This window comes from Pholis gunnellus, assembly GCF_910591455.1.
Source record: "Pholis gunnellus genome assembly, chromosome: 17".
NCBI classification, from domain to species: Eukaryota; Metazoa; Chordata; class Actinopteri; order Perciformes; family Pholidae; genus Pholis; species Pholis gunnellus.
In genome coordinates this window covers 13,587,507-13,612,826 of record NC_136544.1, presented here as the reverse complement: position 1 = coordinate 13,612,826, position 25,320 = coordinate 13,587,507, and the positions used below count along the sequence as shown (strand labels likewise).

At 42.7% G+C, this 25,320-nt stretch overlaps 1 protein-coding gene across 1 annotated transcript; it reads left to right on the top strand.

Annotated features, from left to right (window-relative positions):
* Positions 1 to 550: 550 nt before the first annotated feature.
* grid2ipa (glutamate receptor, ionotropic, delta 2 (Grid2) interacting protein, a) lies at positions 551 to 23,394 on the top strand (the record flags this gene model as incomplete). The annotated part of the gene is made up of 23 exons (XM_079178257.1): positions 551 to 632; positions 2,169 to 2,422; positions 2,541 to 2,873; positions 2,967 to 3,121; positions 10,767 to 11,042; positions 12,072 to 12,157; positions 12,393 to 12,462; positions 12,921 to 13,217; positions 13,949 to 14,100; positions 14,216 to 14,380; positions 14,806 to 14,912; positions 15,033 to 15,180; positions 16,212 to 16,543; positions 17,599 to 20,031; positions 20,143 to 20,230; positions 20,746 to 20,832; positions 20,954 to 21,150; positions 21,268 to 21,423; positions 21,747 to 21,833; positions 21,923 to 22,052; positions 22,171 to 22,289; positions 22,387 to 22,551; positions 23,314 to 23,394. 23 exons carry the CDS (start codon positions 551 to 553, stop codon positions 23,392 to 23,394), a joined length of 6,000 nt encoding a protein of 1,999 aa, XP_079034383.1.
* Between the last annotated feature and the right edge of the window lie 1,926 nt (positions 23,395 to 25,320).

Here is a 25,320-nt window from a genome sequence, read left to right as displayed (position 1 = left end):
ACGTGTCCCTGGCTGGTACGCCACACACTGGTTTCTGGGTCACTCCTCAGCCCTCTGAGAGGGCCCTATCTACATGAGCAACCGAGGACGAGTGAGGGTGGGAGAGAGAGAGAGAGAGAGGGAAAGGTATTTATAGAAAAATGGGGCTTCGCAGTACCTTTTCTTGCAAAGAACCATTTCAGGACCAAGTGAGCGTGTCCCAGTTTTCTGATCGTCGCTCAGCCACAGGGTTTGGGCTGAGGCTGGACCGCCTCACCCACGATGGAGAGCCTGACTTTGAGACGCTCTCCCCCGGCCTCCCTCTCCTCCGCTGCAGACCGCTGCTTCTCTGATTGAGAACAGAGGGAGGCATTGGCCCAGATACCCTACAGATGTGACCTTTTTAGGTACACTTGATTTGCTGAGCTGGGAAAGAGGGCTTTTGGTGGCGGCGAGCTCGGCTGAGTAGCAGCACAAAGGTGTCCGAGGCCACTCTTTGGCTGCATCGACCTCCAGGCCGGGGGTTGAAGAGAGGCTGGCTGGAACGTGCCCTGCCGCAAGCCGGGCGAGAATGAGGCGTTTCCTAAGCAGGAAGGGCCGCTTCTCCCTGCGCCAGAGCAAGTCTGGAACCCGGAGTGCCTCCAAAGATTTCTGTAAGTTTCTTTCTCTGAATAGTAGTTTTTTTTTTTTTTTTACGTGATGTTCCTGAACTGTTTCATCTGCTGGAGGTAAGATGAAGAGAAGAGCGAACGCTGACATTGTGTAACTGGGTTGCAGAAAGAAGTCTTGACAATCCTCTTGAGTGAAAAGATTATGATCCACAGCTCCGTGTCAGTGATTTCCCAAATCTATTTTAGATCAGTAATCAGCTGCAGTTTGATGTTTCCTCTCAGCGAGCTGACACCACATTCTGTGGCTCTCTGTGAGTCTTTGGATGTGATGTATGTTTTATTCACTCCGCCACATCTCACCATGAATAATAACCCCTGTGCTCCAGTGAAATCTCATTTGTCTTTTTATTTTTGCATTGAAGCAGATCAGACATTTCTACATTTCTTTACAAAGTCTTCTACAGACTTATTTTTTCCGCACTTTTGTTCCACTTGTTTGTTACTTTTCTTTCTTCCCGTCTCTAATTTAGTGTTTCTCCGGCTGTCTCACTTTTCCTCTGTTTTTCTTTTTGTAATGATCAGAGGCATAGGAAGATGGAGCCGGAGCAGTTTGGTGCTGGTGGTTTGATGGATGATTCTATGCGATTGTTTGTGTATTACAGTACAGTACAGTTTTATAATAAATGTGCAGAGAAATCTGTTTTTTATATTTTCCCATGTCAAATTTTCCCTTCCAAATTTGCACCGTGGAGACATTTTGTCATATGCTGAGACTCAATTAAAATCCTTCTTGATGGGAGTGTCAGTGCTGCCCTGACTTGAGGCAAAAATATTTCATAAAATAACATATATTCAGGTATTTTCTGCTTTTACACTGAAATCGTATCTGGTGAAATTTCAAATGTTTCCTTTTTAACTGTAAGTAGCCTTTTAATACAAATGTTTAAAAAAAAATGCAAAGAAATAACTAAACAAAAATATCCACAAGCACAAATGTGTAGATTTTCATTTTGTGATCCACAATATCGTATCATAAAGTGGGTCCCTATACTATTATATATCTTTAACATATCTAGATGAGCGGAGATGAAGTAAAGTGAGCCTGTTGGGATATTTTCTGCTGCAGTAGAATGAGGCCAGTGACCAGGGGAAGGCCAGCAGTTCATGTGGACTAGATACCAACAGTCAGAAATAACCTGCTTCACTCTATTCTGTCCTTTTACTGTCATTCAACGTACAGAAAAACAAATCTATCTATCTAAACGTGCTTTTTGACTTGACTTCTGTGTCTTCATATGTGTGGCTTCATTATGTAGACTCGTGTTCCTACTGCTACAGCTCCATCACTGAGATGCCCTATTTAAACCAACGGACCGCTTGACCTCCATTTTACAGCTCACCACCTGCTTCTTTGTATGAGCAGCTTGCACCAGATTAGCAATGTTCCTACATGCTGATATAACATACGTATCCTACAAGCAGTAAAACATTTCAGCTCCCGATTTAAAAACCTGTTAAAGTCTAAACCGATGTACTTGGGCCTTTTTTCCCAAGTTTCATCTTCTGTCCCTCCTCCAGACCTCGGCCTCCCAGCCACCAATCAGAACTGGCCGGAGGCGTTCGGCTTCCGACTGGGTGGCGCTGGGCCCAGCTACATCCTGTCAGTGGTGGAGGGCAGTAGTGCCTACCTGGCTGGCCTGCAGCCGGGGGACCAGGTGGTGGACATCGAGGGCCAGGATGTGACCAACCTCAGCACACCAGCACTGGTCGCTCTGGCTCAGACCCTCAAGACGGTGCCACCCAGCATCGGAGTGGTGTCACGGATCGAACAAGTAAGCTGACACCCAGTGCTCCATATTTAGTGTTTTTTCTTTTTTTTTATTGGTGGGAAAACACTAAAAACACACATAACGTTCAGATAAAAACATCCATGCTTTTTCCCCTCCTCAGATTGACGTCACTCCCGGCCCCGATGGCCGTTTTGGCTTCACCATCATTGGAGACAGCCCTCTGATGGTGGAGGACTGCATGCCCAACGGTCCCGCTGGTCGCAATGGCCTCAAGGCCGGGGACTACGTCATGGAGGTCAATGGCATCCCAGTGAAGCATCACGAAGCGGCAGCGGCCATGATCAAAGCGGCTCAGGGTCGGCCTCTGCATCTGGGCGTGCTCAGTATGGCCCGGCGGCCCAAGCGACTCAGCAGCAGCATGAGGGTGTTGTCGCAGAGCGGGGACAGCATCAGGGAGAGTCGCGCCCACAAGGCCATGGAGTTCAATAAGAAAGTGCGTCTGAAATAGGTGTTTGTGATTTTGTGTTTGTGTTCATTTGCATTCTGTGCATTGATTAATGTCGTCATGCGTCTGTTTACCCGTCAGGTGGAGGAAGTGCTCGGAGAGGAGCCAGATGTGAAGGAACAGCTGTTTGATGTGCTCAAGCAGTACGCTGCCGAGAGGGACGTGGACAGTCTGGCTGAGGCCCTGCCCGACATCTTGATCACAGAGGAGCATCAGCAGCTGATCGACAATGTCAGGTATCAGTTGCTCAGACAGACTTAACGTCAAACATGTCTGTGTGCATGTTGTGTGTGTGTCTTGTTTAGAGTCTGCGTGACTATCCAGTCTTTTTAGTCCTTCTCATGCAGTGATCAAAGAAGCCTGGTCAGACACAAGAGAATTTCTTAAAACTGCAACCCCCCGCACTAAAACAGACTGCAACTAAGTTCTGCTACATAGGAGGCTTTCATCTTGTTTCAATATCTGTCACTGCCAGTGATGCAACCAGGACCAAGCATTACTATTTTAACCTGCTGCGCTGTTTCCAGTCTGAACTCTCAAAGGGTATGCGTTATGTGCGCATGAATTTTAGAGTTGCATTGTAGTTTAGCTTGTGGCGAAGTAACTGAGATGTTAACTTGTAGGGGATGTTACTGTCTAAAACCAAAACTCTTTGATTTGTTTTGTTTGCATTCTACATTGTTAAACAGGCTTTGCTAAAAACTTCAGTAAATTCTTGGATTTGACCAACTACTTACGTTAAGAAAACATAGGAGCACAGTTTATTAACAGCCCAGCAAGACATTTTAACGGATCCAAACTGTGCGTCTCAATAAATGGTTAACTTTTTTTTTTTTCAAGCGGCCATCTATAATTCATTATATTTAGTGGCTTGTGGAAAATAATATTCAACAAGGCTAACTGAAACCCCCATGCAGATAACGTCCTATAGCTGTGTTGTACATTTCAAGTTGTTTTCTCATAATTATAGTTTTTGAGAACGCTTGTAAAGATGCACTCGGGAGACCGCTATTCTATTGTGTGTAAAGGATTCATTGCACAGACTTTACACAACAATAAGGGCACAGAGACAAAAGAGCCAAAGCTCCTTACTTGCCTTGTGAAATCAATCGTTTAGGAACTCCTCCTCCTCAGCATTTTGCTGTGAAACAGGTGTAGATCAGGAGCACATATGAATAACTGCCCTGATGTCAAGCACTGACTGCTGCCCTTGGATTCTTGCATTGTTCTGTGTCTCCCCTCTCAGGTACAATACACAAGAGTATGGTTAGAAATTCTCTTCAGAATATTGCATTTCTTCCTCATCAGCATTGATCTGAAAATCAAAACCCAAAACACAATACCTCTGCATGCGCTTGCGTTTTTTTTTTTTTTTTTCAGTCCCCACCTCCTCTCACTTTCTCTCACTTCGACTTTCTCCCTGTTGGTCTCTTCCTTTCCCATTTCTCCCTGTCAGCTGTGATACACTCTTTGATGCACGCACCATTTTTTCTTTTGTGGATCACATCATTGGATGCTCTTTATTCCCTCCTCTGCATACAGCTCTTAGCTGCAACAGCCAGTTTGCTGCCGCTGGTTGAGATATGCACACATACCATAACAGAAAAACATGCAGATGCTTAGACTGGGTGCCCACAGCACTGCTTCTCACACACACATGCATGCAGTCATTGCACTGAAGCTCTATGTGGGAAGAAATGATGAATTGCTGCCTCAGGTGAGTACTTAGAAATACTTTGGCATTGTACAGTTGCAGAATTTGTAGCATGTTAACTGCTCATCAAGTTTATATGAGATGTTTGATCGATCATGAAGTAACCTGTAGTGTTTTTAAAGCGCTTTATGATATCAGTCTTGTAAAAATCAACTAGCGTTGAGTTTTTCCGGTGAATGTTTTTTGGGGAGTAATTTGTTCTCCTTCCAGCCAAACGACAAAGCGGTTGTCCATCTCAGTTTCCTCCGACGCAGCTGTCTCTATCACAGCTTTGATAGCACATTTCCTTCCTAAATAAGCTGCCTGTGAAAATGCTTTGTAATGTTTGTTTTGCACAGGAGGTACCATTAATTATGCATTAGCTGTATCCTTAGAGGACCAACTGTTTTTGCTGCTTCCCTCACCTCTAGCCACTGAGAAAAGTACAGTTACTCTCCCAATAGGAGCCTGAGTCTGTCTTTAGATTATATATATATTTACTTCAGATAGCTGTAGCACCCATCATTTCATTTTGTTGTGTAAAGATCAGGTGCACTGTAATCTTGACATGCTTTGATATGCAAAGTTTTTCATCTTCCCTTCCTCTGCCTGGTGTGATTGTTTGTCATTATCAATGCTGTTTTGTGCAACAATATGTTCGATTTAATGCCGATTAGGCCGTGAAAAGCCTTCTCTGGAAAGGGATAAAAAATACCTTTTATATTCCAGGTTTGAAATAGCGCTTCTATCTGGTGAACATGTTTCTGTGGTCGGAGCCTGAGGGAGTTTTGCTTCCAGGTTGTCCATGAGCCAGGCCGCAGGGTGGTGTTGGTGTTAATGGCTGCTGCTGACAATGAAATGTCTCAGACACCTGGGGAAGAAATGTAATGTTGGAGTTCTCTGTTGTTGGGGAAATGTGTTGCTGATTATATTTTTGATAGGCATGCTTCTTTGCCATGCTAACAGTTGTGCATCCAACCTACCAGCAGGAATACCAGTATTTATTTATTTACCAGGGACAATGCGCATTAATCAATATTTCAGTTTAGATTTCAAAGAAATGTGCCAGAGTTGGCTAGAGAGCTAATCTTTGTCTGTAGTCCGTGGGCAGATTATTACAAATGAATGGCCTAATATTATCAATACAATGCTTCAGCCAGCGCTATTTTACAGCAATACAACAAACATCCATAAATACATTACAAAAGGGACACCAAAATTGTTCATCATGTGCTGGATGCCACTGTTGTAGTTTGAGGTGTGGAGAATCGATGTGTCTGCCACTGAGGCTGAATCTCCCTCCTTCATTAATCCGCTGTCTCCTCCCCCTATTTCTGTCTGCCCGTCTGTCAGCCTCTCTCCTTCTACCTCAATCACTGTCACTTCTGGTGACAGTCACGCTCGCATACGAAAACTCTGCACCCACCCCACTTCAGTCCGATAATGAGAGGTCGGAGGATGTGAGGTGTGCTTAACAGCTGACTTGAGTTATTTCGTCTGTATTTTCTCGTAAAACTTGACCAGCTGGGCCGTGCTCTGCTCAGTCTGTCTCGGTCCCCTCGCCGATTTGCCTCGCCCTCCCACAGGATGTGTTCTATTTTTAAGCAGCCTACTTCTTTTAATAAATTCTCTCTTAGGTTTCTGACACATTTGCCAGTGTTGATTTAAACGGCTCTGAAACCCAGGGGTTAGCAAATGCTTGAATACTTGAAAGCTATGCAAAAGAGTATGTATCTGGAGTGTCTAATTAGAGTCAATATTGGAACATCTAGTCGCTCTTTTGTTCTTGCGGTCCTGTTGTGTTATGGTAATTGAATGTAATTATAGTGAACTGAAGGCCTTTGCCTCATATTCAATCTAGATAGACTACAAAGATATGAATTTATTAGACTGATGCATTCTCAACCCATGAGCAGTGCAGTGTTTTCTTTTTTTTTCATTAATATTTGAATACCAGAATGTTTCTGTCTTTTACAAATGTTTTACGAATCAGTAAAGTTGTTTTCGGCTGGAATTGTCTGGAGACATTTTGATAGATGTCGCACAGACGTGACAAAGTTTCTGTACGTACACACACACACACACACACACACACACACACACACACACACACACACACACACAGACACCCACACAGCCATTGTGCTGACCTGCCTATGAAATTCCACTGGGGCTCTCCTCTCCACTTCTCTCATCTCTCCCTCCTCACTTACTCCTTTGTTCATCTCATTCTTTCCTTCCTCCTCCACTGAGGGAAGAGAAAATGTGTCACTCACTACCTCTTACTGCAAAATTAAGGACGACTCAGTGACGAGGATTATCCTTTTAACTGTGGCCGAGAAGACTTCCCTGCGGTGACCTGGCTTGACCCTGGCTTCTTTGGAGGAAAAAGGGGACAAAAGATGGGCACAAAGAAAGAGTGTGGCCCCAAACAGCTGATGATGCTACCTGAGGATGTTTTGGAGGTGTGGAGGGATGTGAACCACATCCACTCTCACAGTTTGCTCACTCCCTCATTCTCGTTCTGTCTCTTTCTTCCTCTGGCTGCTTTTCGAGCCTGCAGCAAACGCTTTTGAGATCCAGGACACCTTCCTTTTATCATCTTTCTCTTCTTTTCCCTTTGTCCGGGAGAGTTTGTTTGTTCAGACTAGATGGGGACTCACCGAGATAGAGGAGAAGCATTTGCATTGCTTAACTGAGCACAGGCGCTTCCTCAAAGCCCCGAAGAGCCATGGGAAGGGATAGGAGCCTTTCCCGACACTTTCGGTATGGCAGTTTTCCTTTGATCTCAGCAGCGCTCCCTGTGCTTTCTGTTGTTTGTGCTGACTTGTATCTGAAGTTGCTGAAGTTTTGTTGTGCAACTATTTTCTGTGTGTTTGTTCTGAAGCTTGTATTGGTGATTATTTTACACTTTTCGTTGGCATGTAAAAATATGAAACTGTGAAACATGGTGAGAAAACTGCAAGATTCTTGCAAAACTCAGAGTTTGACAAATACTGTTTTTCTTGATTTGCCTGTCTGTGGCTTTTTAATTTAATTCTGTCTATATCTATGTTTTGTGCTTGCAAATTAATGACTGGCTCAGCTGTGAAATTAGCTGATCAGAAGTGGGTCTGATAATAATGGTTCTTGCAATGAGTTTTCCAGCTGATTGCAATTGTCATTCATCCCTCTGTGTACTGTGTCCTTGATCCACCCCTCCTTCAGGCCTAATTATAAACTCCTCTCGCCCTCCTTATAATTGAGGGCATCCCAAGGCCTACATCCAACTTCACCAGAGGAAATCTGTAAAGTTTCTGTTCACTTGTTTTGGCCGATTTGACGAATGAAATATTCTTTGGCTGAGATCTTAGCATGACGAAGAGGTGTTGGAGGTGATAAAGCTATTGGAAATCAATAGAGCCGGGCCTTGTGACTGTCATGAACACATAATAAATGGCCCCATTCAGTTTAGTTTTCCCTGTCCGCCGTTTGTCTGAGCAACTGTGACGTATGAGTGTAGTTTGGGAAAGTTCTGTGGCCTACATCGCCTGTAAGCACATACTTGCCTGCTTCATTCCCAATAGTAACATGACCCTGGCCTAGAAAGAGCTCTAGTTCTCCACTTTCTCTCTTTCCTTGTTTCCAACTTTGTCATATTTCACTCCTGGTGTCCTGCAATTTTTTTTCTTCCATTCTTCATATCGACTCATGAATTTCAACTTTTTTAACCAACTTCTTTCTTCGTCACTCACTCCGACCTTTTTATTTTACTGATTGTAGTACCAATTTATGTTGTTGTGTTATGTCTCTAACTCGAGTTGTTGTAGTTCTACTCTTGTTACACAAAACTAGCCCTTGCTATAGCCTGGTTTTGACATTTTGCTGCAAAAACACACGCAGCACTTTATCACCCATCTACACCACTTCCCTTGGTTTTTATTTATATGAATGGTTTCATAGTGATCTGATGAAATGGTATCTATGGAAGTGATTATCCTTTCAAGATGAGCGGTCATGTTTAGTAGGACCAAGATCATCCATAATAGATATGATTGTACATCATCATCATTGTGATTATAATGCAGCCTGTGTGATGGGTTAAAGTTGTAGAGAGAGGTAAAACAAAATGGGACCCACGATTGATCCCTGTGGAACACCATATAATGGATTCACTTTTTATTGACACATGTAGACAGTTGTTAATACAATGTAACATACTGCCAAGGAGTCAAAGTTACTTTTACAGTCTTTCCAATAAAATGGTATGATTGACAGTTTTGATTATGGTGGTATCATGTGTGTGCATGACTCCACAAGGTATCAGACCAAGAGAAGTTGTGGATGGGACAAACTGTGCTGTTGCTGAAGTGCTATTCACCTAAAGCTGTTTGGGACAATGTCACTTGCAAAATACAGCCATAAATAAGATGAAAGTGTATCAATTGGACACAAGACTCTGATGCATTGATTGCGAAGCAGAAAATTTGCCTTGTGATTTACTCTTTATATGATTAAATGTAGCTGATTTAATTAATTATCTTTATGTGCGACGAGCATGTTGGATTTTCAGCTTTAGAGTTTATGACCTGGTTTATGAAAGTTGCAAAGTTAGTGTTTTGTTAGACTTGCACACTGATTTAATTTGGATATGATCCCAGGTTTTTTTTAATAGCTGTAATTACAGGCATGCTTTTTGATGTGTGTGAGCAGTCTTGCAAATGCTGTGAACTTTAGTGAATTAGATCGTTGTTTAGGTAAAAACTTTGGATTGTAAGATATTGGAAAGACGCAGCTCAGCTTATGCGATACTCTTAATTCAGACCCAGTACTTTCTGTACGTTTTTATGAAACTACCAAATCATCTAATCCTTGCCTCTTAACAATGTTTCCCAAATGTACCTGTGACAGCTTTGAAAACCAAACTGTACCACTGAGCCTTATTCTCAAAAGTAGCGTTGGAGCGAAGAGTTGTGCTGTGTGTCTGCATGCACATTGGAACTGGTGCACTCTGAAAAACCAAAGCACTCGTTTTTCCTTAGCACAGTGGAAGTACCCTGGAGATTTATGACAAAGTGAGAGAGATAGAAGGAGGCTTGTGTTGAGGATGGAGGCAGCATCATTTTGTAGGCGGGATCGGGGGGGGGGGTATGCTAAATAGAAAAGGGACAAATGAGGTGTGCGTACATGGGTGTGAGACGGATGTTTGATTGTGTATGTGTATGCAGAGCCATCAGATTAAAGAGAAAGAAAAAAGGAAAGGTGCCCTATATTTGTAGGAAAATCGTAGCCTGAAACATATTTCACAACAGTTATTGGCAATGATATCTTCCATATCTGGGTCATATCTGTTATGTATCTTTGTTCTTGCAGATAATTGGCCTGATATAAACAGGGGTTTAATAGGAGTAGACATTTAAAGCAGAACAAAACATCACTGGTAAATGTCATAAAATTGTTTTGATGATGTTCTGTCATAGAAGAGGCAGCGATACCATTTTTAGACCAAGTCTCAGGCAGCTTAAATACAAGCCCTATTTGACAAGTTTGATGCCAACACTACAATCTTCATTTTATTGACTGGACACTTTCTTTTCTAATGCGGCACTCAAAACAGACCGCAGGAAAGTGGGTGCATTACGCTTACAAACCCAGCCCTGGAACACCCTAAATCTCACAAAACGGATATCTCAGAGTAACCGAGGGTGGGTTTTTCCTTAAGAGGATAACTGCATAAGGAGTCGATTATGGGAGGGGGAAAATAACACTGATAGGGGGAGAGGAGCACTTTCTCACAGAGGTGGCTCTGGCTTTGAGCTTCCTTTTTTTTCCTCGCATATTAGCAGAGAGCTGTCACTGATACTGAACACTCTTACCTGCAGCTGCTGCTGTGACAGGACCACACAGACAAAGCTCATCTTTTATCTATTTCATTCTCTCACACACATGCATACACCCACAAAAACACACACAAACTGATGTTGGACCAATCCCTTCTACCTACCTCGGCCCTCCCATGAGACGATATGAAACTATTTTTGAACCAATTAAGTGGATTCTGCAGCTGGAACAATATGTAGTCGGAACAAGAATCCCTCTGGTTTTTTCTTGGATACATTGGACGATGGATGCTTTTAGAATTTGTGGGATTTTTGATTTTCAGTAAAGCCTATTTCTGAGTTTGTGTCTGATCCCACAATGTTCGCCAGGATCTTCATTCCCAAGAAGCACCGGGAGCGCTTCGATGAGGTGGTGTCCCAGAGCCTGATGAGCCGGATCAAAGGGCGGAGCTTCAGTGACCCGAGCCGCAACCACCTTCGCCGCAGTCGGAGTGAGGATCACTCCGAGCGCCTTTTGGTGTCCACCCGCGCCAGTTCAGTGCCACGCACCCACGCAGAGGAAGCCGTGGTCCCCCCCGCCCGCGGCATGCGCAAGACCACCTCCCTCATAGCTGGTCACTCCAGTGGCACCACCACCAACTGCAGGTCTGTATTAAGTGTCATATTGCAGATTTGTATTCAACAGTATTGTCTTTGCTCATCCTGTCTTTTTTTTTAGTTCCTGTGTGTTTTGACCTTTTATCACCCATCATCATCATCATCATCATCATCCCATTTTCACACCAGCTACACAGTGCCATGTCATTTAAGCTTTCAAAGAAAACCCGTTGTCCTAAAATAGCTTCTCCTCTTTTCCTACGTCTGATCACATTTTTTATTTATTTATAACCATTCTACATGAGAACTGCTGTGACAGGTCTTCCTGTGTAGCATGGAATTTATGTGAATTAAGATGAGTAGGAGTTAAGTGAAAAACAGACCCTTTAGAGATTAAGCCAATGGGAACATAAACCTATTTAGACAGTCATTCCTGTCCTCTTGCTCTCTTCATCAGCTGTGACATTGTTTCGTGTCGTGTCTTTATGAATTGATGACAGTTTGTTCTCTGATAACAAAATCCTGATCACATCAGGATTAAATGATGGTAAACAACATAAATACAAACATCCTTTCACTATCTCTTGAAACAGTAAGAATAAAATGCCCCTTATCTCTTCTATGGTTGATTTATGAGGATGTTATACAGCTCCCCTGGGATATACTGTCCATATTTAAGTTTGGTTTTTCATGCAGCATGGGAATTTAAAGCAGTCTACTGAATATGGAAATCTGCAGTTGGACTACAGATTAGACTGCATAATTTGTCTCATTGCAGATAACTTTTTGAACAGACCACAGCCCCTGCACTGTGTGCAATGAGCTATAGTGATAAATGGATTCCACCACCCTTATTTAAGCACAGTTTGTGTCATTTGTGTCATATTTCTTAAGTCTAGCAGGGTTTTTATATGGTAGCCCATGTATTATTTAACTGTAGGAAAATTATTATTGATATTTTAATCATATATATATAGAGAGAGTGTATTTATGAAAACCTGCTTTTCTTTTAATTTATGCAGCCTCTGTTTATTCCTCTGTTCTGACAGTAATCAAAGCTCACATTTGTCTCTTTAGGACAGTGAGAGTGTGTAAGGGTAACGCCAGTTTTGGCTTCACTCTAAGAGGCCATGCTCCAGTGTGGATTGACTCTGTCATCCCTGGTAAGTTTAAAAAAAAAAAAAAGGTTTGTGTGTATTTCACTCATTATGATTATTTGTGTGTATGTGTAAACTATCAAGCTGTTGTCGTATCAGAGTACTTTAGTTACTACGCTGTAATAACTATATGTTTAACAGTTGTTTTTCCTTCATAAAGCTTCAAAAGCTACCACTGTACTGTCCGTGTAATGAGGAAATGATCAGATTAGACATCTCTTACTCATTTTCTGTTCTGCAGGAAGCCCAGCAGACAAGGCAGGTCTTAAACCAGGAGACCGCATCCTGTTTCTCAATGGACTGGACATGAGGTTGAGCTCTCACCCGCATTCTTTTTATAAATTCTTTGCAAATCTGTGCACAAGTTCAATAAAATAACGTGCAGTTTCTAAATCTAATTTAATAGAAAATTATTATATTTACAGGTAAATCTGGTAATATGTTTCCCCTGTTAGAGATATTTTGTTTGTAGAGCTCACGCAGTTGTTGAATTGAGTGGAAATCTCATTTTGGAGAGATTTGGTAGACCAGTTTCGTGAAAAGACAAACAATGATAAAGAAGCTCCCCTGAGAATGTAAAACTTTCTTTATATTACAGTATATGTCATGTTATCTGCAAAATACAAAAAGCTTTTAATATAAACGCCAAACTAATTTAAATTGGGGGATTGAGCTTCTTTCTAAAAACAAAGTTTGCAGATGCAGTTAAAAGCTTATCGCAGTGTGTGTGTTCATGTGTTTCCATGCGTTACCATGTGTCTGCCTGTAGGACGTCCTCCCATGAGAAGGTGGTGTCGATGCTCCAGGGCAGTGGCGCCATGCCCACTCTGGTAGTGGAGAATGGTCCGCCTACCTTCACCCTAGCAGAGCAGGACCTGGCGGGGGGCAGCATTCCCACAGAGCGTGCCCGCTCCCCTGTGTTCAGCTCCCTGCAGTGGGTGGCAGAGATCCTTCCGCCCAGTATCCGGGTTCAGGGCCGCACCTTCGGACAGCAGCTGGAACACCTGCTGACCATCCAGGAGAGGTACACCATCTGCAAGGCTCTGGAGAACTTCTTCCAGCACAGGTGAGCAAAGGGGGGAGGAGAAGGGGGAGTGGGATGAGCTAGATGGACGGACGTGAAGTGATGTGCAAAAAAAGGAAAAGGGGAGGGGGACAAAGAGCATTGAGAGGAATAACTGAATATGTTTATATTTTTGTAGTGTTGGGGCTGGTATGTGCTTTTATATTCAACCATAATTGGCATGTAAATTACAGTAAAAAAATGCGTTCTGGAGGTAAAAATATATGAAAATAAGGTGGGTAAGTGTCACAATTTTACACAGGAATTAGGAAACAAAATGGGCTTCTATTGGAATAAAAAATCTGAATCTAAGTAATCCCAAATTCAGGAAAATTAATTATGTTTATAAATGTATGATAAAAGGGGTACGCCAGTGATTTAGTATTTGAGTTTGGGGACTTGCAAGATACAGATTTTCCAAATGTTTTTGTGTCTGGTATAGCTTAAACTGGATCTACAGCCTAAATTCCCTTATAATGCCACCAATGGCGTTACTTCAATGGAACCTCCCTGCTTGGTGCACGTTTGTAACAAAGGCTTTCTGTCCAAAGTGTTCAGCCTAAACAAAGAGAACCTCGAGCCACAGACGTCATGATACAACTGTTTTCACAGAATTAACCTCGTGTCTAGTTTGCCACACCCGTGGGAGACCATTTCCATGAGCTCGACATTTTGACCTCTGATTGGAAAGCCAGGCGATCTCTGTCACCTTGCCTGTGTTTCCATGGCAACAGGAATGTTGACACTCTGATCGTGGATGTGTTCCCGGTGCTGGATACTCCAGCCAAACAGGTGATCTGGCAGTTTGTTTACCAGCTGCTGACGTATGAGGAGCAGGAGCACTGCCAGAGCAAGATCTCACGCTTTCTTGGATACAAAGCGCCAGGTGTGTGCGCACGTTTTTAGTTATTATTTTTTAAGTGCAATCAGCTCGGGTGCTCCAGCCCTTCATACACCTTTTGCCTCTTCCTCTGCATTGCCAATATGTGTGTGTGTTCCAGTTCCACCACCACCACCACCACCTCCTCCCCCTCCTCCGGAGCCCGAGGTTGTCTCCGAGCCCCATCGACGTAGCAGCTCCATGAGGGTGACAGGGACCACGTACAGGAGCAGTGTGAGGGGACGTAGCTCTGATGACCTGGTCATTGGCACACACTTGGGCATGGGTACAGAACTTCATTATCTTCATTTTAATACAACAGTAACGCCATGCAGATTTATTGTGTGCGCCACCATGACGCCCTTGATTCTTATCACCACCATTGCTATTATTTTCAGCATTCACATTATCCTCATTGAGAGCATAAACACAGTTTTAGTTTTTAGTTAGAATCTGTTTGCTTTTCGTTTCCAGCTTCCAATTTCTTTTACGTAGCAAGTGTGGCTCACACTAGTTTAGTTCATACGCTTTTAAGATTTTACATACGGAATAATAGTTATAGTTGTCGCAAAATCGCTTGGTTAGTGGCCCAAAGATAGCCTGGGATAACTGTCAGCCCAAACCAGCTCTAGCCTACCTCCTAACACCTGGCCAAACTTGGCCACCGTATGTATATGAGCCAGAGCTAACTGGGTTACCTGGTTCTCACAGGCCTCCGTGTAGAGACAGTGCTGGAGACGGGTATGAGGTTGGCTCCAGGAGAGAGACAGTCAGGAGATGGTACTTCCCTTCCTGAGACTCCTAACAACCTCACCAATGTACGTACCAAAGTCCTCATGGGAAAAAATATACAGCAAATATCAACGTAGGAGTCACCATTCACTTCATCATTAGGGCAACTCTTACTCTGGTTTCTTTGTACATTTCCACCATACAAGCTGTCAGCAGTGTACGCTGAACTGGAGAACATGTATTCAAGCAAGAGGTCCAAGTCTCTGAAGAGTCGTCCTCCTCCCACTCCCGAGAGTTTGCTGGATCTGGAGCCTCCCTCGCGCACAGCCTCCCCTACAATACATGCTAACACAGGTAGCTTAAAGTATACATACAGTAAACTCTTAGCACCTAGAATTATATTTAACTCGCTATAAAAAAAAAAGAAAACCTTGCGGATATATTGTGTGTACTGTTTGTGTTTTTGATGGAAGAGAAGGAGGATAACAAAATGTAAAATCCAAAGGTAGCCAACCCATTTCTGACTCAACTGAATATCCTTACATTTTGCATTGAAAGAATATTTGTGACTTTGTTTACATAAATAGACAGAATAGAGGAGATTGTCTCAGCCTGGGTGTTGCAATTAGTTTAAGTTTAGTTTGTTAGATTAGGACTTGTGTGGGAAAGGTCAGAGCTGACATCACACAACTTGATATAGCATTATTTAAACATTTTAACAAGTTGCCACCTTTGACTTGATTTGGCCTAACCATGGAATATGGACATAGAGTTCACATATGAGGGAGCGATAGGAATACCCTCATATTCAATCTACTCGGGTTGCAGGCTTTAGGTGGAATTAAGGCACTTTTAAGTTGAGTCTAATAAAATCCATATTGACAACATTGAACCGCATACAGTAAAGAGGATACGGTGATGGTGGAAGTGGAACTAGAAAACACACATTTTAAGACCCCCTTCAATCCCAAAAGTGTTTTCTGCAATGTTTAGCTCCTCTGAGAGACGTTTTAAGTTTGACCTTTTTGTGTAGAACCTTTCACATTTTAGATTGTAGAGAGAAAGCCTCTTCTTACTTGCACAAAGTAACAATTTGTTACATTTACTCTGTAAAATCTATTGGGATTGGGACATTTTCTAAAGATTGTCTAGAAGGGAAAGTGTGTTGATATTTTTAGTGGTTTATTGTAGATTTAGTTGGAAAACAACAATATTTAACAGTTTACTCATTTAACCAAACTTTACTGAATTGATTTACTTTTAGTCTTTATGTATTTGTTCTATTTAAACACCTGAAAGACAGTAGAGAGTCATTGCACCTAACATGATGCTTCAGAGATTTAGCCGTCATTATATAACACTGTATATCTCTTCTTTAATCTCAGGTAGTCGAAAAGGCCCCCCACCTCCTACATGCTGGCCAGAGCCCCTCCCCAGCCCTCCCCAATCCCAGTTCTATTCATCAGGTCTGACGAGCCAGACCAGTGGGGAGTCCAACCCCTACATCAGCCTGGACAGTCCCCCTCCATCACCCCCAGAGCCCCCTGACTACCTAACTACTCCCCCCGGCGTCCGCAGCAACAAGCGGCGTTACACCTTCTCCAAACCACCTCGCTCAGAAGACACAGATCGCTTTCTGGACGCACTGAGCGAGCAGCTGGGACAGAGGGTGGCCATCATTGATGACTTTCTGACTCCGGAGAACGACTATGAGGAGGTAAAGGAACAGTTATGAATGAATATGAAGAGACATTTAAAAATAATTAGCTGATCATTTGACTATTGATGTTTATTTTAGTAACCGTGTGCATGTAGTCGGATGTTATCAGTTCAACAATCTGAATCTTTAACTGCACGTTATTTGTGCTGCACTTTACAGATTATTTAATTACTACTCTACAAAAGGAAACTAAAACAGTAGAGAAGTCTCAAACAGTGTGTTGAAAATGATTTTAGAGGTTGTTTTGTTTGGTGTAGAAAGAAAAAGACTTATAGGGTCATCTATCAGCTATACAGTTCTTGTGAAAATACCAATGTTCCCATAGTTTTTGGTGATAGCGGGTTAATTCTGCATGGTGAACTGATTCTCTACGGTATGTAGGCTGTGAGTCCAAATGTGAACTAGGACAGACCCCTTGACACACATACACATACAGAACGGGTACAGAACATGCTCTCCTGTAAAATAAGACAAAGTGAAACTTAAGATTTAGAGTAAAACTAGGTTTCGAGAATATATCTTTTGCAAAAATAAAATTGCAATGTAAACGGACTTAGATTCAACAGAGTTATTTCCCTGTCTGTTGTCCTGTATAGTTTGTTTCAGTTACGTTTTATGATCCATCACTTTGACCTCAAAGAATCATTAAATACACAATCTGTAATCCAAATGCAAACAAAAGAGCAGCGCAACGTTCAAAATTTAAAACACACCCAACCATTAAAATCTCCTGACAGTCACAAATTCATTGGCAGGTCAAACACACACCAACTAAATGAGTTATTTTTACACATGATTTGCCCCAAGACATCTTGATCACTACTTTTGATGTGAGAAGCCTTTAAAGAGTGAACTGAGTTGATGACAGAAGCCGTTAAAGCTGTCATCAAGTCTGCCCAATAGGTGTATGTCAAAAAGTGTTCCTGTTGTAACCATGTTTGTACAGCTCTTGATCCTGTAGAACCTGCTCATATTTATGTGTACCAAAATAATTTCACAAGTTCCAATTTGACCTTAAAGGGCTAATGAAGTGTAATTGGTGTTAATGCCAGGATGTTGTGCAGATGGGCTTCCCAGATGAGGATGATGACGATAATGAAGAGGAGTTGGGGGTGGACGAAGATGAAAATGGAGGATTCGTGGCCCCAGAGCTCAGCAGTCCGAGTGATGTTCAAAGCAGCAGTGGAGAAGAGAATGCCTCCTCCCTCACCTACTCTTCCTCCTCCGACCACATCCCTCCACCCCCGATGACCCCTCCGCCACCCCCGCCTGTTCAGTTCAATGACCCGCCTCCTCCACCTCCAACACCTGCACAGACTCGGTCTCAGCACCAGCAGCAACAGCTTAGCTACACCCCTGAACACTCCCCAAGAGCATATGTGCCCATCCGCCGCAAATCTGGGCCCCCTCCCCCACCTCCGCCCCGCAATAATCCACCACCTAAACGGCACTCCTTACATAAAGTGCTGCCCCCAAGAGAGGATCTTCAGGTCCATGCTACCATACAAGAGCTAAAAGCCTTCCAAGAGCAACAAGTCTACCAGGAAAGACAAGCCTATGTGGAGCAACAACAAGCATATAAGGAGAGGCAGGCGTATGAGGAGCAGAAAGCCTATGAAGAACAACAACTGTTCCAAGAGCAGCAGGCTTACCAGGAACAACAGGCCTTCCAGGAGAAAATGTTCAAGGAGAGACAGGCTTACGAAGAGCAGAAGGCGTATGAGGAGCAAAAAGCTTTTGAAGAGCAACAAATGTACGAGGAGCAACAAGCTTACCAAGAAAGACAAGCATATGAACAGCGCCAAGCTTACCAGGAACAAAAAGAGTTCGAACAGCGTCAAGCCTACAAGGAGCAAAAAGCACTTGAGGAGCTCGAACAGCGTCAAGCCTACAAGGAGCAAAAAGCACTTGAGGAGCTCGAAGCCTACCAGGAGCAAAAAGCTTACGAAGAGCGTAAAGCATATGAGGAGCGTCAGGCCTACGAGGAGCAACAAGCATTCCAAGAGCAACAGATTTACCAGAGCCACCATTCGATGCCTAACCAGCCAACCCAGCAGAAAGCCCACTCACCGCTGCCTCCCCAACAACTCCACCAGTCCTTACCCCCACTCCCCTCTCCAGACTCCTCCCATCAGCACGCTAACCATCCGTTATATATGATGCATCAAGCACAGCAGCAACAGGCCCACCCGAGTCATCACCACCGACGTCAGTCCCGTTCAGCCCCACCTCCACACCAGGCATCGCCCCAACCAACAGCCCACCCAAGCCAACAAGGTCAATATGCTGAGGGCATCTACCAAAGTCATCAGGGCATGAGACCCCAGGCCCACCATTCCTCTGTGGAGATGCTTCACCAGATGCACCAAGCCCCAGCCCATCACGCTTCTACCGAGATGCTCCATCAGCTGCAACAATCCCAGGCCCACCATTCATCTGCTGAGATGCTCCAGCAGATGCAACAAGCCCATGCCCACTTCTCGTCATCGGAAATGCTCCACCAAATGCACAAAACCAAGGCCCATCATTCCTCAACAGAGGTTCTGAACCAAGGTCACCAGATGCAGCAAATGCAGCCCCACCACTCCTCGTCCGAAGTTCTCCATCAAGCGCACCAGATGCATCAGGGACAACCACACCATTCATCCACTGAGCTGCTCCATCAAATTCACAAACCCCAAGCCCACCACTCCTCCACAGAGCTGCTCCACCAAGCCCAGCAGATGCACCAAACCAAGCCCCACCACTCCTCCACAGAGCTTCTGCATGAAGCCCAGCAGGAGCCAGCCTCCCTCCCTTTTCAGCTAAACCGGGACAGCCACTCCCATCAGAGTCGGAAAAGTCTTAAAGGTCATCATCAGACCCAAGTGTCACCGCAAGGGAGACACCAAGAACAGCAGATCCACCAAACCCATCACCCTCAGCCCACCAAACCCTCTCCCCAAAGACCCCACTCTAACCAGCAGACCCATCACCACTCCAGCGCACCTCAGATCCACCACATCCACCATATGACCCCACAGCCACCTCCGCAGGACTACCAACACCAGATTCATGTAATCCACCCTCCCCAGCAGCCCCACAGGCCTCAGCCTCTTCTTTCCACCTTTCAGCCGCTCCAGCCACACCAGCCCACCCTCTCCTCTTTCCAGCCTCTGCCCCAACACCACCAAGTCCAGCCCTCCACCCAAGCCACCCGCTCGCAGTCCCAGCCCTCACATCACCTGCTGCAGCAGCAACATCAGCCCCAATCCCAGTCCCACCATAAGCAATCCCATGGCCAGGGCCAGCCCCAGTCCCTCCCGCACTCGCTATCTGACCCTTCAGAGCACCTGGAGCCCCCTCCGCCTCCACCTTTGCCCCCGCCCTGCTCTCCTCCACCGTTACCCAGGCCATCGCTCTCCAGGATGGACTCCAACCACATGAGTGTGAAGAGGTTACGCTGGGAGCAGGTGGAACACTCAGAGGGGACTATCTGGGGACAGGTGAGCTTTGTGGGGTTTGGACTTGGGGAGCTGATACATCATTAATTCCAAATGAAAAATGATCTAACAGTCATGAAATTGTAATTCACCATTTTTGCATGTCTTTGGTAGTTGGGAGCTAATTCTGACTATGACAAACTGCATGACATGGTGAAGTATCTGGATCTGGAGCTGCACTTTGGGACACAGAAGAGCTCCTGTGAGTACAAGTGGCCGTATGCATATCTGCAGTGCTTTAAATGGAGGCACTGCAGAAAATCATAAGACTATATTAAAGCATTCCAGAATTATCATTAAGCCCCACTCATGTGCTACAAATACAGTATTTTAATCAGAATGACAGCATGCATCATTATTTCTTTGCAGCACATCATTATCAAGTTAGGATCTCTGCTTCCTTGGGGTGTGATTATTTAGTCATTAAATCTACAGTATTTCACCGCTGAATTCTGTCTCACTGATCTAAAAAAAAGCAACACCACATGAATCCCCAGCTCTTTTTTAAAATTACTTTTCCTATAATTTTTCTCATTTTTGACTGTAATTGTGGGATCTAAGTTTGTTATTCTGCACTTGTACTCCTTGTAATTTGCTCCAAACCTGCTGAAAAAAATGTAAGATGTTCACAAAATCTTTATTCCCATTTATCTCTCTACTGTCTGTTTGTGCCTTCCTAACATCTGGGCATTTTACTAACACTGATCCCATTTTTAGTGCCTGTTCCAGAGCCATCGCTGACAGAAACTTTCAGAAAGAAAGACGTGATTGAAATCCTGTCCCATAAGAAGGCCTACAATGCCTGTAAGTATAACATGGTATATTATTACATATTTCCAATATTCATTAACCCAGATTAATGCTCTCATATATGGTTCAGAATTAGGAATTCATAATTTCAGTTTATTGTCCTTTCAACATTAAGCCATCCTGATAGCCCACCTAAAGCTGTCCCCCGGTGAGCTGCGCCAGGTGCTGATGAACATGGTCACTGATAGGCTGGAGCCGGCCCACATCAAACAGCTGCTGCTGTATGCCCCTGATGCAGAAGAGGTCAAAAAGTATGAATGTTACAGACAGGACCCCAGCAAACTCAGTGAGCCAGACCAGTTTGTGTTGCAGGTATAGTCCTGGCAGGGTTTGGACGGGTGGGTTTTTACTGTGTCTTACATTGTCCATATGCGGTTATTGCGTTTATCGCCACTCACTCCTTTGCTTGTTTTGTGTGTTATCCATCAGTTGTTATCAGTACCAGAGTACACGACCCGCCTGCAGTGCCTCCTCTTCAAGTGCTGTCTACAGGAGAAGACGGAGGAGTTGAGGGGAGCGTACGAGTGTCTCTATAAGGCTTCGATAGAGCTGAAGACGAGCAAGAAGCTCGCTAAGATACTAGAGGTAGCCTGCTGTTCAGTACATAAAAGAACATGTTGTTTCTAGACACACCGCACAAACAACCTCATAACTACGTTTATAATCAGATAAACAGTCAAGTACATTGACAAACTTATTTTCTTTTCTTTTTTCTTGAACTTTAATCCATTTTCATGGATTTTTGACTTTGAAGTGAAGCAAGACAAAATATATGAAAAATGTGTTATCCATGCGTTCATATGAGAGACCAAAAACATGTTGCAATTGAAACTGTAACAAACATTTGTATATGAAGTAGTTGTTTGACAGAGTTTCATTTCTGCTTGCTACATTCTGTCTCTCATCAGTTTGTGTTGGCGATGGGGAACTACTTGAATAACAGCCAGCCGAAAACCAACAAGACTACCGGCTTTAAGATCAACTTCCTTACAGAGGTACATCATACTAACACATATTCAAACCATGTTTTTTTTCTCATTGTATTATGTTTATACAGTTGATAACTTCATTGTGTCCTCTGCAGCTGAGCACAACTAAAACAGTGGACGGGAAGTCGACATTTTTACATATTCTGGTCAAGTCGTTATGTCACCACTTCCCTGATGTGTTAGATTTTTCCAAAGATTTAACTATGGTTCCCCTTGCAGTCAAAGGTAGATACATTTTTTTTTGCACCAAAGTGATAACATTTTAAATTGGCTGAGCACTTGCTCAATATTGGTTATTGTTGTGTTTATTTAATTTCATTCTCCTTCTATTTTCTGTCTCCAGTAAACCTGAGGACTATCACATCGGATCTGAATGACCTTCATACAACCATCCAGGACATTCGCTCAGCTTGTCAGAAGATGCCTGCGACCGCTGAGGACCGCTTTGCTGTCGTCATGAGTGTATCCTTTACATTATTTGGAGCACTGATGAAGAATGAAATGGGTATAGTAGAGGAGATTATGAAACTGTTGTTCCCCTTTACTCCAGTATATGTAGAACTTTCTGGAAAACAGTCATCCAGCAATCCAGTCTCTGGAGTCCCTGCAACAGAGAGCTATTGAGGAATTCAGCAAAACTGCTTCTTACTTCGGAGAAGACAGCAAAGCCACAAACACTGAGGCCTTCTTTGGTATCTTTGCAGAGTTCATGGACAAATTTGAGGTGAGAAAGAAAGATTCAGGTATTAATTTACTAAAATAATTCCTGCTGTCCCACCTCTACAGTGTTACAGTCAAAACTATATGCATGTTTCCTTCTGTAGTTCTTTCTCAGCCTTCCACCAAACAATAAAACATAAAACTTCTTGCAGATAAATTACGGTACTCTTATGATTACCTCATTACGTCCAAGATTTTCTACTCTGCCAATGTTTTGCTTTTAGAAAAAGGCCCATGCAATGTGGTTAGAAATGAGCACAGCGGGAATTTCATCAGAGATGTAGAGAGAGAGAGTCTGCCAGGCTGCGGTGCTAATAATGAGCTTCATACAGTAGCAGGATCATTATGTTGACACTGTGCTGCAGCCTGACAGGCCCCTCGGGAGGCCAGATCCGAATAAAGAATTTGAAGAAACAAATTTGAAACAAGTTATTTAAAAACAAAAAGTTGGATTTCAGCAGCTCAATATGAGCACAACGTTCAGAGCAGTTCACGTTCAGTTTTCTCCGGTTTACACGAGCGCAACATGTTTTCCATGCAGCCTCAATGAATATCACTTTCAAGATCAGATTTATTTATTCATAGAATAAACCATTAAAATACCTAAATCTTAAAGACCCAAAAGATAATATATATATATATATATAAATTAACCATAACTAAAGACACACGCAACATAACAGCATATTCCACAAAAGCTATTTAAAAAAAATAAATAACAATACATTTATGTGAGCTTACAAACCCTGTTGTTTCTTTACCAAAGAGAGCTCTCAGTGATCAGCAAGCTGCAGAAAATCAGAAGAGCCCCAGAAGTCCACGATTGGCCTCCCCTCTGGCCTGGTAACACACACACACACACACACACACACACACACACGCATATGGAGATGACTACATAGTTCATGAACACACACGACGCAGACACATTCACATATTCTGTTTTTACATGCACAAACACATACACACTTCCTTAATGCACAATTTTGGGCAAAAAATAGATTTTATGTATTCATGTGTTTTTGGTCAAATTTAAGGAAAGGAGAAGCGTTGACACGAGGCAAGAATAAATGTATTTTGCATCGAAGATGGACAAAATAGCTTTATACCAGTGGTATAGTACATACTGCATATCATTCTAAAACTTTAATGACTAAAACGGCTACATAGAAAACAACCTTGTCAGGCCGTCATCGTATCTCTACTATTAGAAAGACAGTTTCTCATTAACATCCTGTAGTTAAATATGTATTTCTCTAAGCCTGAGTGTATATGTGCTATTACAATTCTACAGTGAAATCTTTGTTATATATCCACGATTAAGACATAGATTTACAAAAATAAATTGTATCCTGAACTAGATATTTAATTAAAATACATTCACATGCTCTTGGTGGTTTTGAAGAAAACCACAAAAGCAGCTGGTTTTTGTGTTCTGTATTTTTTTAAGCCACCCAGCACACTGAATGTAACATAAGTTCTCTACTGACTAAGTTTAGCGTATTTTCTCAAGTAAATCCTTTTTCCGGATGATTTCATTAACTGCTTTGTATCTATTCCTCACTGTTACCAGATTTCCATATCATTTCTTCTTTTCTTGTTCTAACTTAAAGTGTTATTAACATGTATATATGAGACAACATCAGTGGGAAGTTGGACCCCACCACTTGTTTTTATACATTTGAACTGTTCCAAGGGTCAACTTGATCTGGTCTGCAGTCTTTGACACACAAAGTATAGGTCGTAGAAGTGGGATTATGTGGAGCTAACAGCGGGCAGTGTGCAATATGTCAATGTTTAACTGTGTTGGATATTATACTACATATTATGATACTATATGAAACTTTAACAGAACTATATTGTGTTTGTATTGTTCAGAATGAGAGTGGATATAAAGGAAACGGACGCGGATGCTACAGTATATGAAGCACTTTGTTACCCAAATATTTATTTTATTGATTGTGTCATATGGAACAACCATAAAGTCATTAGGTATCGTGTAGCAGATGCAGCATTTTACATACAGTTATTAATACAGCTTATGAGATGTGCCAGTGCTCCGTGAAACATACATTTAGTCTCCAAGTGATATTTTAAAATGGTAAGGCAAATTATTATGATAATAATGTGTGCAGCTAGTAAAAGCTTTGTTTTCTAATAGTCCAAGTTGTTTTTTTTCTGCTTAAATTACAGAATGTAAACCTCTAAAACATTACCGTCCATTTAAGGCCTATAAAAGTGTTATGTCTGTATTTTGTATTGTATCCTAACAATGCTGACAACTACAACGAATGGAATAAAATCTACTTTTGCCTGGATGTCTTAGTTTAAGGTTTTTGATGTAAAAACTATGGAAATCGTGAAGAAAACTAATACTGTATGCACAAGTGTATTATTGACCGGACAATAAATAAGATTAAGAATGGAATCACAACACTACACTTCCTACATTGTCTGCAACTCGTCATGTTTTTACTGCTGCTGACACACCTGCTATTGCTGCAACCAGTTTATCTGTCCTGCTGTGGCAAAATCCCAGATTAACACTTTGTGAGATAAGCCTGTACACAAACGCACACAAAAACATACATTTTACCTTGTATTAATATCCAGAGATCACCGCACACATCTACTGCCTAAATTAAAACCCATTCAGCAATCACTTTAATCTTCCATTAGCAGCAGCATTAGTCTTGTATTGCTCTGTTTAGTAATAAATCATTTACATTTCAAGTAAACCTTCCTGCACACAAGGTGAAAGTGGAGTTTGATC